General features: G+C 40.5%; 1 protein-coding gene across 2 annotated transcripts in view; it reads left to right on the forward strand.

Annotated features, from left to right (window-relative positions):
- The first annotated feature begins 701 nt into the window (after positions 1-701).
- nt5c2l1 (5'-nucleotidase, cytosolic II, like 1) overlaps positions 702-16,933 on the forward strand; it is a 35,898-nt gene continuing 19,666 nt past the window's right edge. Inside the window, exons 1-5 of one of the 2 annotated variants that reach the window (XM_048259589.1) lie at positions 703-961; positions 13,379-13,416; positions 13,560-13,633; positions 14,892-15,009; positions 16,346-16,441. In XM_048259589.1, coding sequence (XP_048115546.1) covers positions 13,615-13,633; positions 14,892-15,009; positions 16,346-16,441 — 233 coding nt within the window. In that variant the 5' untranslated portion in view covers positions 703-961; positions 13,379-13,416; positions 13,560-13,614. Of the gene's footprint in view, positions 962-13,378; positions 13,417-13,559; positions 13,634-14,891; positions 15,010-16,345; positions 16,442-16,933 lie in introns of both variants that reach the window. The other variant, XM_048259588.1, reaches the window with a different exon arrangement.

The following is a 16,933-nucleotide window of genomic DNA, read 5'->3' on the forward strand; positions in this document are numbered from 1 at the left end:
CTACCGGAGCTAGAACTAAACCCAACAGTGTTTTTCCTCATCTCTAAGGTCTCCCATATATTAAATGGATTCTTGGCTAAAAATATTATGTGTAAGGTATGTGTTTACATGTCTCTATTCATTCCATACATCAATATATTCACAGTAGTAGGTAAAGCAACTTCCTGACTATAAACATGCCAAGTTTCAAAGTTCTCAGAGCTTGTGTGATTGATCTGCACTACTTTATATGCCTAAACTGCCATATGGACAGGCTATATTTTAGGTTTTTTGGTTTTGGGGTGTATAACAATATCTGTTAATTTAACAATCTTAGCAGTAAAATATTTTTAGCCAAGAATCCATTTCATATATGGGAAACCTTAGAGATAAGGAAAAACAATGTTGCGTTTAGTTCTACCTCCGGTAGGGGTATCTCAAAAATGTGGGGCCATTGTCACTAGCCTAAAACGAAACCATGCAAAACCACAAAAGGCCTCTCAAATAATTAGATAACTGAACTGCGCTAACCGATTGTATTTAGAATGCACAAATCCTTTCAGTCTTTTTTTGTTTGGTTGTTGTTGTTTTTTTGTCATCTGAAGCGTCATAGGGAACTCCGTCTGCGTGGGAATACACACGGTGAACAGTCCGAATGCTCCTCTCTGATAACATAATCTACGCACATGCTTACGACACAGCGCACTCTAGGGTGTGCATAGGTACACGCAACGTACCCGCGCCCAGTCGCACCCGACTTCTAAGCGGAGTAGTTGTTTACAAACGGCAACCTTCAGCTGGTTGACGCTATTCTGTCCCTTTAAATGTTGTCTATTTGAAGTTCTGTTGCACTGTGCGGTATGGGAAGCCTAACGCCTGAAACAACCAGGATCATGGATGATCCAGAAACGCCAAATAAGTTGGACACTGAGGCAGTTAACTTGCCTGATTTGAGTTCAGCGAAGAAAAATTATCTTAACAAGTAAGACATTTACTCTTTGTATTAGACCTACTGATGTTCCCTTTCGTGTGTGTTGCCAAACCAATTTTTGGTACGGCTAGGTAGCCTATAATATTCGCCCATTGTAAACAGAAAGCTAACATAAAGGACCATTCATCGACGTTTTTAAATTGTTACGTTTGCTGTATTATTTGTTTTTGTTGTATATTAAGAGAACGTGCACTCGTTTTTAGTAAATCGTACATTTACTCATTTCGCTAAATTGTCGATATGACATGGACTCATTTGGACATGGACTCATTACAAGTCTTGTAAAATGAGCGCACATCCTCTCAATATACAAATTAAATCTTGTAATTAGCCTACATCTCCAGGGATCTGTAGTTTTGAGTTATAAGACAATGACAGGATGTCTAGTGGGTGAATGCCTGACCAACAGGTAACAGTAAACCTGATCAGTCGGGTCAACCCATTGGGTTAATGGGTTTGAGCTCACTGCATGTGAGCCTATCTTCCCCTTGAGCTAGGCTCTTGCCCTGGGTTTGACCAAATGAACTCTGACCTTTCAGTTCAATGCCTGCTTGATGACATTATCTAACCACACACACACACACACACACACACACACACCAGTGTTGGGCAAGTTACTTCAAAATCGTAATGTATTATTCATTACTTATTATGGTCATTTCAAAGTAAGTTGTTACATTATAATATTACTGTCTCTGAATTGTAAAACATTACACTACTATTGCATTACTTTTAAGTTACTTTCACCAAAATATCTAGAAATATGGATTTGCCATTCTAAATGCAGTTTATTACGCTCAATGCAGCTCATTGCTCTTCCAATGGATGGAGATGTGGTATAGCATAATGACTGAGCTAGGCTTAAGTCTAACAACAGTAGAATGCAATAGGCGCAGTGCTCATGTTGTAATACAAGGAACAATCATAGTCAGAATTTTATTAAAAACCGACAAAAGGTCAAAGTCTGGTAAATTGTGATATAAATACTGTAACCTAGGCCTGCTCATTAAAATCAATAGAGAGCCTACTATATTGTAAATCAAAGCTTAATAAAGACATGTCAAGATGGTGGCATCAGTGGCGATTCTAGACATTTTTAACAAGGGTGGCACTGGTGAGGCACTGATTAATTCAAGGGTGGCATGAGGCAAAACAACCAGATAAACAGAAACAGGCTCAAGATGTGAAATTAGCACAAATACATTAGGGAAACCAGACACAAACACCATACTCATAAATTGAAAGAAAAAAAAACACAAATACCTTACTCTCACATAAAATGTCTTTGTATTTGAATAAAATAATACAAACATATTAAAGTTAATTATCTAAGTTGTCTGTCCCTGGGCTATGCTGTGCTAAAACAAATTCCATCATGGGGACATTAAAATATAATCCATTTTATTCTATTCTATTAAATGAAGATATACAAATATACTCATCCAATACATCCCCCACAATAACTTATATCTATGTGCATCTATTTTTGTAGCTGTTAAAATAATTTGACCTGCTTTTTTGTCTATTTGTTTATTTTCTTTAAAGTTCTCAAGAAACTTGAGGGTGGTATGAAGGAGTGTATTGTGTATGTGAGCAATTTCATCTTCCTAAATCTCAATATTATGATCACAACAAGTGTGGGCAAATTATTAATTACATTTTCACGTGGGGTAACTTGTTGCAGGGCAACCACATAATGATTAATGTTTAGTAAAGTTCTCAAGAAACTTGGTATGAAGAAAGTTGGTATGAAGGAGTGTATTGTGTATGTGAGCAAACATGGTTAACGTTGCACATGGGGCAACGTGTTGCAGGGCAACCACAAAACCAGTTCCATGTGTTCGAATTGGATGACTAAAGTTCTCAAGAAACTTGAGGTTGGGATGAGTGTGTGAGCAACCTACATGTTACTTATCTGCCTGAATCTCAATATTCTGATCACAACAACTGTGGGCAAATTACAAGTTAGCACCAGTGCTGCATTCATTGTTTTTCACTTTTATAATCACATCACCAAAAGTAGGTTATTGGTTTTACCAAAAGTATTTGGCAGTATTTTTAAACTACAAACCTATAAAGTATTTTGATACAAAATACGATGCCATTTTTTTCCAACTAAATAAAATACAAATTTGTATTTTAAATACATCAGACATGCCTATCCCTGGCTGTTGGCTGCAGTAACTCAAGCTAGGTAATACTTATTGTTTTGTGTTTGTTTTGTGTTTATGTTAGTTTTGATCCAATTTGACAGCTTTGCTATGTTGCCCAAAATTTCTACCAGCCCACCCACATATAGTAGCCTAGCCTAGGTTAGAACCAGCCCTGCCCTGCATGGAGACATATTTTACGATAATAATGGAGAAAATGTTAGCAAAACTTTAGGTTTTTGTTAACGGAATCTCCCTCCCTCATTCATCTATTTGCGCAACAGCCCACATTCTGCGTTCAATCCAGCGAGACAAGTGAAATAAATGTTTTTTTTTTTTTTTTTTAAGCGGACATCGCCATAGGCACGATATTTAGGCTACCTCTGTTAGGCCTACAAAAAGTTGCGAATTAAGGAGTATTTACTGATCGGGGAAACCTTTCGGTCCACGGTTCTATAATATCATTCAATTGTGCTGCAAATTAACAGACCTCCTTGTCGAGGAGGCTCATCATTTGAGAAACGCTGCAGATCATAGACAGAGAAAGCTCTGGGAACAGAACGCAGGCATATGATTTTGTTGTCACACGCTTCTATGGAAAATGAACTTTATAAAGACCGGCTCGGCCAATAAAAAAAAGGAAAAAGTATGCCAGATGGCCAGTCCAGCCCTGCGTTCAGGAATTATTTAATTATTATAAGCAAAAGTGGAACATGCACAATGTTTCATTTATCCCTCCTGATCGGGACCTAATAAAACAGGTATTGGGGACCTAAATAAGCATACAGTTTAGCCCAAGCTATGTAAACTTCCAATAATTTCAATATTTTACAACAAATGCTTGACTGGTTGAATGGTCATACATGTCATCAGAATATCGCTACCTGTATCCTAGATGCGACGATTGTTTAGTGAGTAGGCCTAAGCTTGATGAACCATAAATAAAAAAAATTCTTAACATTACATTAGGACATTATTACTATTAAACACTTTTACAAAAGTATAGGCCTAGCCTACAGTTAACACTTAATGACCTATCAAATGTCGGCGACTTAAGTGTGTGATTAGATAAATAGGCACTGGCAGATGCAATAGGTAAATAGATATCTTTGCGTGTTAGCACAAGCAGTAGCCTGTAGGCCAATAAAGGCATGAGTGTTTGCCACTTACATTTCTGACGACTGATACTTCAAACTGCTGCAAGTGCATCAAGAAAGGTCCTGCCTTAGACCATGTTAATGGCCAATTGTAGACTAAGATTTGGGGGTGGCACCTGGGGTGGCCAATCGAATCTCAAGGGTGGCCTGTGCCACCCGGAGCCACCCCTCTGACTCCGCCCCTGGGTGGCATTTCGGTGCCCTAAGTGAGTGGCTTTGAGTGAGTGACATTTAAATGATAACTCAAACACCTAAAGTAAAATAAAAGGCCTATTATTTACAGACCATTAGTGTGTGTTTTTAAACATAAATTTCTGAAGAAATGCTGTTTTCTTATAAATGGTGCACTATCACTTTAAGAGCATTGATCTTTACGTTCTCATAATGCCCTTTTGCCAGCTCTTGTTTACAAGCCTTGTTTGTTGAGTTACATTGATAGCACAATATTAACAATAATATGCACAATGTTAAGTTGTTTTAAGCAGCCTTCATTGCTTTGGAAAGTATGCAATGAAATGTTGCTTCACATTTCGTTTTGCAAATAAAAGTGAATTATGAGCCTGGTAGCCTATCCACCTAGCTATCTGAATGGATTTTTTTTGTCGACTCGGCATATCATGTGCTTCATGTAAATGCTTGGAAAACAAATTATTGAAGACCCACCAATTTCATGAATGAGCGTAGGCTTATGTCCATCCCGCAAATAGAGTCCGACTTCGAGTCTGCTGCAGCCACAGTCTTCTTCAACCAGTATCAGGAGATAACATTCTACTATTTTGCTCGGATTTTTTCTCCTGTTGTTCTCGCGGTGGTGATTTGCGAATATGTATCAAAACAAAACACCGCTTAATTTTGGGTTAAAATGCATTGTAACGCGCGTTACTGAAGTTTGTACCGAGTAAAATATAACCCAATTTTTTTTTAATGCCTTACATTACCGCGTTACCGCAAACAGCAATATATTACAGTAATTACATTACTTTTGTAACGCATTACTCCCAACACTGACACACACACACACACACACACACACACACACACACACGTCTTCACAAGACACCCTCCTAGCTAATGCAGAGACCGAGTAAATATCAACCAAACAACACTGGAGTGGTTGTTTGTCTGGTGTGACCAGCAATGATGATTACTAGACAGAACCAGGGACACCGTAAGATTATTATACGGGTCCTCAGAATGCTGCAGAAAGTTCTATGAACATGAGCAGACTTTCTCAACATTTAGAGGTTGACCACTGCAAAAAATGAATGATTGTTGTCGTTGGGGGTCCTGTTCGCCCCTGATTTGGACTTATTTTCTGATAGTATCCCTTACATGTACTATTAGGCCCCCAAATAATGTCAGGTAATAATTATGACCGCCGCTAGCGAAGCGGTCATATAATATAATGATTAATGACGTTTTTTTTTTTTTCGTCATCTACTTCCTGAATTTTTGGTCAACGATACCCGGGACACCGAAACACCGGTCCACATGAAATGTGGTGGGTATGTAGCCCCACTAGACTTTTAAGAAAAAATTTTGTTTCGTCCCCGGGGGCCACTGCTGGGCCCCCGAACCGCAAAAAAAGCAGTTTTTCCTAAATAACTACCTGAACCGTGGCACTGAGGATGAAGAATCTTTTATGGTATGTTGGTCTCAAGGGCCCACATTAACCTGGCCCATAATCACTCATTTGTGATTTGCACCCCCCCGGTAAAAAATGAAAATGCAATATTATTCTGCTTTAATCGCCCCTATCTTCAGTTAAGATGTTCAGAACTGCACCATATTATATGTGTATGATTGACCTGGCATTCTCTGGGGGTATGCCAAGTTTCGTAGAATTTCATCCATGGGGGGGTCTAAAAAAATTAGGTTATGTGTACATTTAGTGACTGTACACTCATTGGCCTGTAGATGGCGGTGCACACATATACACATGCACACACACACAGGCACCCACATACTATCGGTATTAGAACGGCCGATACATAATTACAAATTCAGTAGGATTAAAAGAAAGCCAAAATAAATATTCATCATCATCATCATGGCTGCATTTCCAGTATTGGCAGTTTCCAGTATTTGTTGGAAGTTAAAAGTGGGTTGGAAAAACAATGGACGCTTCCTACAAGGACTGTAGTTTACCGCAGAGAACATCTAATAAGGGTAGGATGATGTTCACATGAAATGTAATTCCCATTTCTTCTTGAAGCCGAAATAAATCTGAGGATGTTTATCGGACATGCTTGCAGGTACGTTAATCTTATAATATCAATAAGGACCTAGGTAATGTTACCGTTAGCGTTGGTTGATAGAGCTGGTAAGTCCCGCCCTTTCCGCTATCCCCGCTGGACCTCTAGATTGAAAAATCGTTAATGCAAGTGAATGTGAGAAAATAATTATTTTCTTGTCCCGTTTGAATTTTGCCATGAATGTGAACATATGTTGTCTGTGAATTTTTAATATAAATTTTCGTGTAAAGAATGCTACAATTGAGCGGGTAGAAGTTTGATGCGGTTAAACTTTGTGTGAGAGCACTTTGTGGACTACAACTTTCCGCTAGACGACAGATCACTAGTTTACATAACAACCATCAGTTGGTCAAGATGTAGAGGGTTATTAAGATCGACTTTGAACACAGTGAACCATACAACTTTACAATCACACTGTATCATAGTGTTAATGTGTGGAGTGAAGCTAGACATGTTTCAAATATTTTTGTTACCATGTGTGTTTATTCCTGCCGTTACAAAAACTAGCATCTCAGCTAATGTTAGCGATGAGCTCACGTCACAGGCGACATGTAGTCTTTCTCGTTATGTCTTTTCCACAACTGATAGCCGAAGAATCATATAATATACTGTCAAACTCGTAACATGAAAAATTATATTAAAAATTCACAGACGACATATGTTCACATTCATGGCACAAATCAAACGGGACCAGAAAATAATTATTTTCTCACATTCAGTTGCATTGACGATTTTTCAATCTAGAGGTCCACTGGGGGTTTAGCGGATGGGCGGGACTTACCAGCTCTATAGCCTAGAAATCTAGACGCGCCCCTAGCGGCAGCGAATTACATTTGCTGCCAGGGCTAGTCTAGCAACTCTCCGTTGGCTTGTGAGCTCCAGAAATCGAAACTTAATCAGGCCAATGAAATCATGTATAGAGTCGTTAGGTGGGCTTAACATAATGATTGATGGCAGAGTTGCAACGGTTTGGCTTGAATTCCCTGCCACTTGAAAACAAATAAGATGGATGTTGCTGCTGGCGAACAGTGTGACACGAGTTAAGCTTTTATTAAGTTGGCAAAGTTTGAACTAGCCAACTAGCTCCGCTGATGGGAAACGCATGGGACTCATAGCGCTGCTGCTGTCCTATTGCGTGCAGAGGGAATTTGAAAGACAACTGATTATCCCGCCCCTCGGACTGATCACTGCGAATGGCGAGTGTCCAGACCCTACATTTTAATGTGGGTCTGGCTCGTCAGGCTAGTTGGTTGAGTGATGGAGGCCAATTTGATTGATTGCAATTGTAGAAAACTATAAATGCGGTTATACCAAGCAAATTGATAGCAGCACTGTAATTGTATCTTTCGACTGTCATTTGTTGCACGTGCTACAAAAATCATTCTGTGCAATGGAAGATTTACCACCGGTCTGATACAGTTTTGCCTATACATGCGTGAGACTGAGACGCCTGTTTATTTGTTTTAAGTGCGTGCAGGGTGTGAGAGGGGAATCGATGTGCTTTGATTCCAGCTTGGTAGTTGGTAGTCTGTGAAATTAAAAAGCACGTGCGTGTGAAGTATCCAAACAATGACACCTTCATTTCATTATGGCTGCTTTAGCTTTAGCAACACACCTTAAGCTACTGTGTAGTGGGTCCCATTTAGAAGCTACTTCATTCGCGCTTTCCATGACTCATGGAGCTGCATGAATTTTATTACAACTTTTCGCCTCGATATGGCAATTTAAGTCCGCTTGATACTGTAAGGCGTAAGCCATTGGTTTCCAAAGGAGATTTAGGGTAGCCAGTTTAAAATGAAATCTATGACATTCTGAAATTCAGCCTAATAACAGGGCTATTGTCAATAATGAATCTGAGCAGAGCTAATTGTCAAATATTTTACGTGCACAACTGAACATCGCACAACTGAACGTTAACACAAAACAGCTGTCTTTATCACATCTCGGCTAAGCCTACTGGAGATAGTCCCAAAGTGGCCTATTGGTCTTTTTCTGGGCATTTTTTCCCGTTTTCCACGCAGTTGATGGACGATGCCCAGCCTTGAGCCACGAAGGCAGGACACTTCCTTTGTCCTTTGCATTTAGTCTATGAATAGGCTACATTTCTGTAACAATTTTCTAATATCTAATTCTAATTAAATTATACATTCCTTTTAACTTTTTTCCACTGCTGCTAATTGCTCAATCGCTAACAACGCTCTAGCAAACTCGATTCAGAGGAGGGTGAGATCGGACAGGACAGGGGGCTATTATGCGGAGCAGTGCCCCTGGAGTCTGTGGGGGAAATACACATTGGAACCAACGGGGAAAATGTAGATTATCATAGTTACGGGTTGGCAACTTGACAGTGATTTCGAGCAGAACTAGTAGTGCCCTGGCCAGAACTAAGGGGGCTGGGCACTACCAGGCCCTATGGTAATTCGAACACTGAGCTTAGGGAAGCCAACAGCTTTCTATTAGGATCTAGTTTGTTAGTTACAGTTTTGTCATAACTCCCTGATGCATTTTTGCATTTAGAATAGCCAGAGCGTGGATATCTCAATCGGAAAATTAAACAATATCGGGTGCCTATGGACTAGGCTGGGTGAACCCAGCCTGATCTGGCCGCTATTTATTTTTTGATTTCTTAAAAGATTGAGCTTGGTCTGGTGAAAGCCAGACTAGCCATGGACCTCAATTACACAATGCAAGGGAACATGAATTTGCACGAACAATAACGGACAACAGCTCTTCAACTTTGGCCCGTTAAAATGTGTATGAACAGTCTAGCGACGCATTTCATCAAGGCCCATTTGGACATGTCAGTTATTTGCACCACTGGTTAGATGTAAAACAGCATTTCGTTTCAGACTACTGTTACTTAATTTGTGCATTAACAATAACGTTTCAGACTACTGTTACTTCATTTGTGCATTGACAATAAAGTATCACATGAACTAAAGATGACTAAAATCTTATGTAGAAGAAGAAACATTCACAAAAAATCCATCCATCCAAAAATTACCTTTGTTTTTGATAGCTGTTGAAAACGGCATGGGACTGACAGAGATGTTTTTGTTTATAAATAAATAAATAAATAACATTATGCTGATACCTTTCGCTTTTCCCAAATACAATGTAGCCTACAGGTGTAAGTGACCTTTCATCAATCCAGTTGCAATGGATGAACTGTGATGAACTGCCCTACTTGTGATTGTTTAGAGATTTTGAAGGTTTTATAACAACGCTACATCTTCTTTGGCTATTCTACAATCTATTCACCTTTTCTGCACCAGTAGGCTACTTTCTGTGCAGCCGCACACACACACTCAGGCATGCCAAACAAGCATACACAAAAGTTTCAAGAGTGGGGGATGGAGTAAAAGATGGAGACAAATTGAAGTGTGATTTATTTTCTCAGAACGGATGTACAGGACTTAACGGTGGTCATATGTACATCTAGTTTAGTTAATTGTTCTAGGAGGGCCCTTCAAATCGTCCTAACTTTCACTGGCCTCTACACAACATCACTGCAGCTGCGGTGTCGCCATCCAGTTAGTGAACCTGAGAGGGAGAGGCAGTAACGAGGCTGAATGTGTTTTCCTCAGTTGGATGGTCATGGCTTGGTCATGGTTCGCAAGGCTGTTCATCTGAGCCCCAGGTCTGCCTGCTCACTAGCAGCAATGAGACCAGCGGTGAATTATTAAAGGCCACCTTATATGTTATAAACAGGAGATATGTTTCCCTTCCACACTGCCTCACTGTTACAGACAGTGACTGACTGTATATAGAGTCATTGGTTACAGGTGACTGCACTGTACTCGATTGGTATGTTGTTGCATTTAAAAAATGCTTCCAGCTTTGTTGGTTATTGGTCATCATACCGTAATGGAATATTGTAGCTATATAAACAAACAATATTCCACCTAGGTACTGTATGTGGGCCTGTGCTTCAAAAGAGTTTTCATTGTACTCTCAAAGTACTCTCAAAGTCATTTTAGTGACAGAAATCCTTATGATAAAGGGATAATTTGTATATTTTGGTAGGAATGTTGAGAATCAGGCTAGACAACGTAGTGGTGAAATATAATTTCCCTCAATATTTCACTAAATATATCAGGGAGTAGCGCTCACACGTTATTTCTCCCGCCGTATGAGTGATCTTCGTGCGGTGCCCTGAACAGCTCATGAAATATAAATATGTCCAGTGCAGTTGAGCAGTCAGCCTGAGCCCTGTGTTAGCCCTGCTCTGTAAACATTGTGGAAGAATTGGTGACAGAGATAGTGAAAGTGATTGCTCCACTATGTCCACCATGTGGTCAGACACAGTCCCATGATGTAAATATGGCTTTAAAGACATATTGACATAGTAATAGACACATCTGGAACTGTGGTGCATTATTACACAATGTCATTTATTGTTATAGTTTCTCAATTATGATCTAGAGATATATATTGAATTATCTTTTCTTACAAGGATGGATATCTGTCTTGTTGAGCTGATGGTATTTGTAATGAAGTATTATGTTCTAATGACAGAATACAAATATTAAGTAATTATGCCTATTACTTAATAATTACTTAGTAAGATACTATCACCTATAGGATAGAAATATCACTGTTCCCTAATCCATTTGCATATTTAGTATTATCATTTTTTTTATAGCGCTGTTGTCATGGGGAACCATTGGATGGTTACCCTGACAACTTCTGCTGGCGCGATCAGTAGTTCCTGATGGATCCAAAGGTCGTCTCAGGGATGTGCTGAAAGCCCCCACACTACAGCAGGATCAGTGCTTAGTATACTCTGTTCTTATTATACTCTGTTCTGCTCCTGAATTTCCCCTTGGGGATCAATAAAGTTTCTATCTATCTATCTATCTATCTATCTAGTGTCAGTTAGTATCAGGGCCATTACTGTCTGTGGCATCCCACACTGCTGGATGACATAGCCAGGTGCAAACATGAATGGTAAGATGAAGCCAAGATAAAGTTCATGAATTCATATTAATTCATGGTGTTTTCCCGTGACGACTTACAATGTTTTTTTCAGTGACACCACTTGTTTTAAATCACCATCTTCTACAGGCTCATTCATCTGCCAGTGGATGGACTGATTTTTTCTTTAATTAGCTCGGTGATATTGGAGTGTGTTGTGATTAATTTTCTCCCCTCACCATTAACCCTCCTGAGCTTATCATGTTATGTGGGCGTGCCTGTCAAAGACACACATATGCTGTTTAGCACAATCATGTTGCTGGCATTCTTGCTGTTTGTATGTAAACATGCTGGTTGGTCACGTCACTGTGCCACAGCACTGCAAGCTTAAACTGGGTCCTGGGCCCTGATTAAACGTGGTTGCGTGACTTATGTCAGAGAGCCACTCGTGCCAAGCGCATCAGAGCCGCACCTCTGTCACCCTTGTACCCTGGCTGGCTCGCCTTGTTAGAGGCAAACGCCCATCCCCTCAGCTGAACCAGCAGACCTGCAATGTGTGCGTCACGTCCCCAGTCTTACCAGACCGACCACAAGTAAGATAAGGGGAGATGTGTGTGAGTGTGCGGAGCTGATAGTAGTGCGGACGTGGGGAAACCTTCTCTCTCTCTCTCTCAACTCTCAGTAGTTTCTAAATAGTTCTCGCTGCTTGGCCGTGTTTAAAGACCTGTTGGTGTAAAAGTTTTATCATAGTTTTTATAACAGGGAATGATTATGGGTGCAAAATTGAAACTGCCTAAACTAATTAAAATGCAGCTTGTCAAACTGACTGATGTTCAGTGAAGGAACAGTATGTTTCCATTGCCTAGGTGTTGTATACATTGAAGTGAATGGAACCGCTGTGAAAGAGAAAAGAAATGCCATTTCAAAATCAGCTGAGTCAGCATAAGCACCATGTAAAATTTTGCTGAGTCAGCAGAACGTTTGATCAGGCTATGTGATGCGATGTTTCCTTCCCTAACTCAAACAAGCATACCAAAAATAAAGACCCATTTACCTGTCACTGGCATCATCCTCATCTACCGTGGGTGTACCAACAAAATGTATCTGTTTATCAAATGTCTGATATCCCCATTTATGCTCTCTGAAAGTCTCTGAAGAATAAATGCCCCAAATCTGGTGTGTGATACAGGGTGTTTGTCAACTGCAGTTTGACGTTGGAAAGCATTTTTATGGAAATGGTGGGTAATTGAATATGATCAAAATTTCCGTCAAACATCAGTTTAGAAATATAGCTGACCTGAGGCAGAGAAGGTTAAAGCGGAGCAATTAAGGATCGTTGCTTGAGGTGCGTTTAAATTTGGCAAACAGTGGCGAACGTTCATGGAGAACACGTTTTCTCTGAACAGTTACATTTGAACGATTTGGTCGGTGTAAACATTCCAGTTCATGTCCAACTCCTCTGTATGTTCTCAGAGAATTATCTCTGTAATGTAGAAAACTCTATTCTGGCCCCAGCCGTGGCGCAACTGGCGCGGGCACCTTCACTGTACGCCGGCGCCCCGGGTTCGATTCCCGCCCCGTGGTCCTTTCCGCATCCCACCCCGACTCTCTCTCCCACTCACTTCCTGTCATTCTCCACTATCCTATAGTAAAAAAAAAGAAAGCTCTATTCTGCAGTTTGCAGTCTTGTATCTTAAAAATAGATATAAATGCATTTTAATTTCAGGTTTACACAAGAGAGGTGTTTAATTCCTTGTGCTATTTCCCACAGTGGTCAATCAACAACCAAGTCTATTTACCATCGAAAGCAAAATCACCAACAAAGCATTCTTTGTGGGAAAACAACATTATCAACAGAGCAGTCTTTGAAAGCATTTCACTGGGGTTATCAAGCAGGCTCCTTCCTTCATTGGTGTTTCCTTAATTTAGGTCCACAACACTTCCAGAAGGCTCAACAGTGGTGTCAGGTGTCCCAGACCCACCCCCCTCCACACTCATGATGGGTTCTCTACCAATAAAACAAACAAATTCTTTGGTCATTTCTCTTCATTTTTGTGGCTGTTTATGATCCGATCGGCTAAATACCCCCAAATCTGGTGTGTGATTGCAGGGTGTTTGTCAACCGCAGTCTGACGCTGGGAAACATCAAGTGCTATGGCTTTGACATGGATTACACCCTGGCCAGTAAGTCAACACAGCAGGATATGTAAACACCTACCCCAGCCCTCACCATGGTTACACCATTACACCATCCTCACTGCAGAGATCTCATGCATACTCCATACTCTTACCCCATTATAATGACCATTATGAATATAAGTGATAATGTTGGAATTAATATACTGTAGTTCTTTTGACAATGTTGTTGTTATGTTTTTGTTCATTGGCATCACTATCATATTATATACTTACTGATGTTTGCATTTGGGGACATTATACAGACATGTTTTTTATACACTTGAACTCTGTCTCTCCATTGTATCATTCAATATTATTATTTAATTATTATAGATTAACTGTGCTTCTGCATCTGTACGTTTATATGTACCGGTATGTATGTGCGTTTACTCTTGCCGTCTAAATATGAAGAGTTCAGATAGAAAACCCTATAAATGCCACCTCCGTCAAATATTAGATAACAACGTACGTAATTACTAGCTAATTCCGCTTCACTGTCGACTTATTTAACAGCAGCAAAACTGTACATTGTTTTCACGAATTTTGTCATGCTTATTTGAGTTAAGAGACTTGATGGGGATGTTCTTTTAATTGTTAATTCAAGCAATGTATATCTCGTGACCAAATCACCATGAACACACTTCACTGATGATCTCACTCGCGGATAACTGGTTCTCTCTGCCCGACTCTGGTTGGATCAGCAGGTTGCAGGATGTGTGGCGCGTTATACACGAGTGTTGCCAGCAGGGACGGTGTAGAGTGCCCTCTGGTGGACAAACTATACAACGCCAACACTCATGACATGGTTGAAGGGTGTTTCGTCCATTTTTATTTTATTTTTAAAATATTCATTTATCGGCCATTATAAATGCCGATACCGATAGTTTGGAAAATGCCAATATCGGCCGATAATATCGGCCCGCCGATAAATCGGTCGGGCTCTAATAACGATGGTGAGTGAATGCTTTCGCTTCAAAACCCACTAAATACCACTTTCTTTTTTGTCTGAAATATCTATTTGTAGACAAAAACCAATAGGACCCTGATGAAAATTGCTAATTTAAAAGAGAAGTGGTCAGACGGATTTAGAGGGTTTTGCATCTGAACTCTTCATATGTGTATGCTTGCTCTCTGTGTCTGCACATGTGGGTGTGTTTTTATGTGTTCACACACACACACACATACACACACACACACACACACTGCATGTGTGTTCATGTGTGTGTGCACATGTGTATTTATTTGTTTATGTTTCACATTGCAGTGTACAAGTCCCCGGAGTATGAAGCCCTGGGCTTTGAGCTGCTCAGAGACCGGCTGGTGTCCATTGGCTATCCCCACGAGCTGCTCCGATACTCATATGACCCAGAATTTCCCACCCGGTGTGTATGTGTAATGGTGCTTTTTATACTGTGTGTGTTGTGTGTGTGTGTGTGCTTTTATGCTTGTATGTATGTATGTGTGTGTGTGTGTGTGTGTGTGTGTGAGAGAGAGAGAGAGGGGTATTTTGTTTTGTATGGACTCTAGGCATATCTGTAGTATATACAGTATGTCTTTGCCTTGTGTGCATCTTGGTGTATTTTCACTCACACCCACTCAAATAGATGGCAATATTGAGTTCTAATACATGTCAACCAGTCACTAAGTTCAAATGGGGAATATGTCGGTTTAAATATGACCTTGTCTATTTGTAGTTGTAAAGGGTCATTTGTCTCAAAGTTCTATTTTTACTTTGCTGATCCTAAGGGATGGGTTGTTTGCTCCGGAGGGATGTTTCTGGTTTTATCACTGTAGCAATGCTATGCAAACAGAAGAGTTCTGCATGTGCTCGTCCCCCTAAAGACCCTGTAGCAGGGAAAGAGAAATGATCTCAGAGAGAGAAAGCCAGATGTCATTACACAGAAACTATGCAATAGGCTACTTAACACCATATTACTGCCATCTAAAAACAATACAAAAATATTTGTTTATGTTTGTAGAAGTTTTCTCCTCTTGTTACCTTGATGAGACTACCACATCTATCAGTCCTACTTGTGTAATGTTACAGTGTTTGGTTGGCTCGCCAGTAGCTATTTTACTTTGTGGGCTTGGAAGTCCCAGAGGCCCTATCATTTACTGCCTCCTTTTGTGGTGTTGCCTTCCTGGGCTTTGGGCTGGTGGGATTATTATGGTCTGTAGTCTTCACTTCTGTTGTCTCCATTCCACATTCTATGTTGTGTACAGTCTCTTATAAAAATGTCTAAAAATGTCTAAAAAAAAGTCTGCATCTAAGGCCCTACATACTGTGTGTCCACTGCATGATATACCAGTATAAGTATAAGTATATATACTCTTTTGATGCCGTGAGGGAAATTTGGTCTCTGCATTTATCCCAATCCGTAAATTAGTGAAACACACTCAGCACACAGTGAACACACAGTGAGGTGAAGCACATACTAATCCCAATGCAGTGTGCTGCCTGCTACAGTGGCGCTCGGGGAGCAGTGAGGGGTTAGGTGCCTTGCTCAAGGGCACTTCAGCCGTTCCTACTGGTCAGGGTTCAAACCAGCAACCCTCCGGTTACAAGTCCGAAGCGCTAACCAGTAGGCCACGGCTGCCCCAAGTCTGTTCTGAGTAGATCTCTCCATATTACCAGTCCATATAATAAACCCCAGTATGGCGATCTATTGTCTATATGTCTCTTCATCTCATGATCACCCCTCTTCTGTCCACTTCCAGTGGGCTGGTGTACGACACCATGTATGGGAACCTTCTGAAGGTGGATTCCCATGGCAACATCCTGGTGTGCACTCATGGTTTCACCTATCTGAAAGGGTGAGTGATGATGTGTGTACATTTATGTGCATGCTTTTGTTTGTGTCTTTATAAACCCGTGCATATGTGTATGTACTCTGTCAGTTGTATTCGTGCTGTGCTGTGCTGTGTGTGTGTGTGTGTGTGTGTGTGTGTGTGTGTGTGTGTGTGTGTGTGTGTACATTTGTGTATGTGTGTGTATGTATGTGTATATGTACCGTATGTGTGTGTGTGTGTGTGTATATATAATATATATATTATATACATATGTGTTTTGTGTGTGTGTGTACTGGTGCTATGTCCTTTTTTCAGTTTGTGTGTGCATGCGCTCACTGTGCAAGTTTGCATGTTCATTCTCGTGTCCAGGTTTCTCTGTGTTTTCATGCGTGTGACTATGTGCTTGACTGCTGCGCTGGCCAGATACACGTGCGTGCAGCTCTCCACACTGAGTGGTCACTGCTCCTCAGGCTGAAGCTGCTAAAGCAGGATGCTTTGGTCTCGGAGGGCGCAAAG

This window comes from Alosa alosa, chromosome 12, assembly GCF_017589495.1.
Source record: "Alosa alosa isolate M-15738 ecotype Scorff River chromosome 12, AALO_Geno_1.1, whole genome shotgun sequence".
NCBI lineage: Eukaryota > Metazoa > Chordata > Actinopteri > Clupeiformes > Clupeidae > Alosa > Alosa alosa.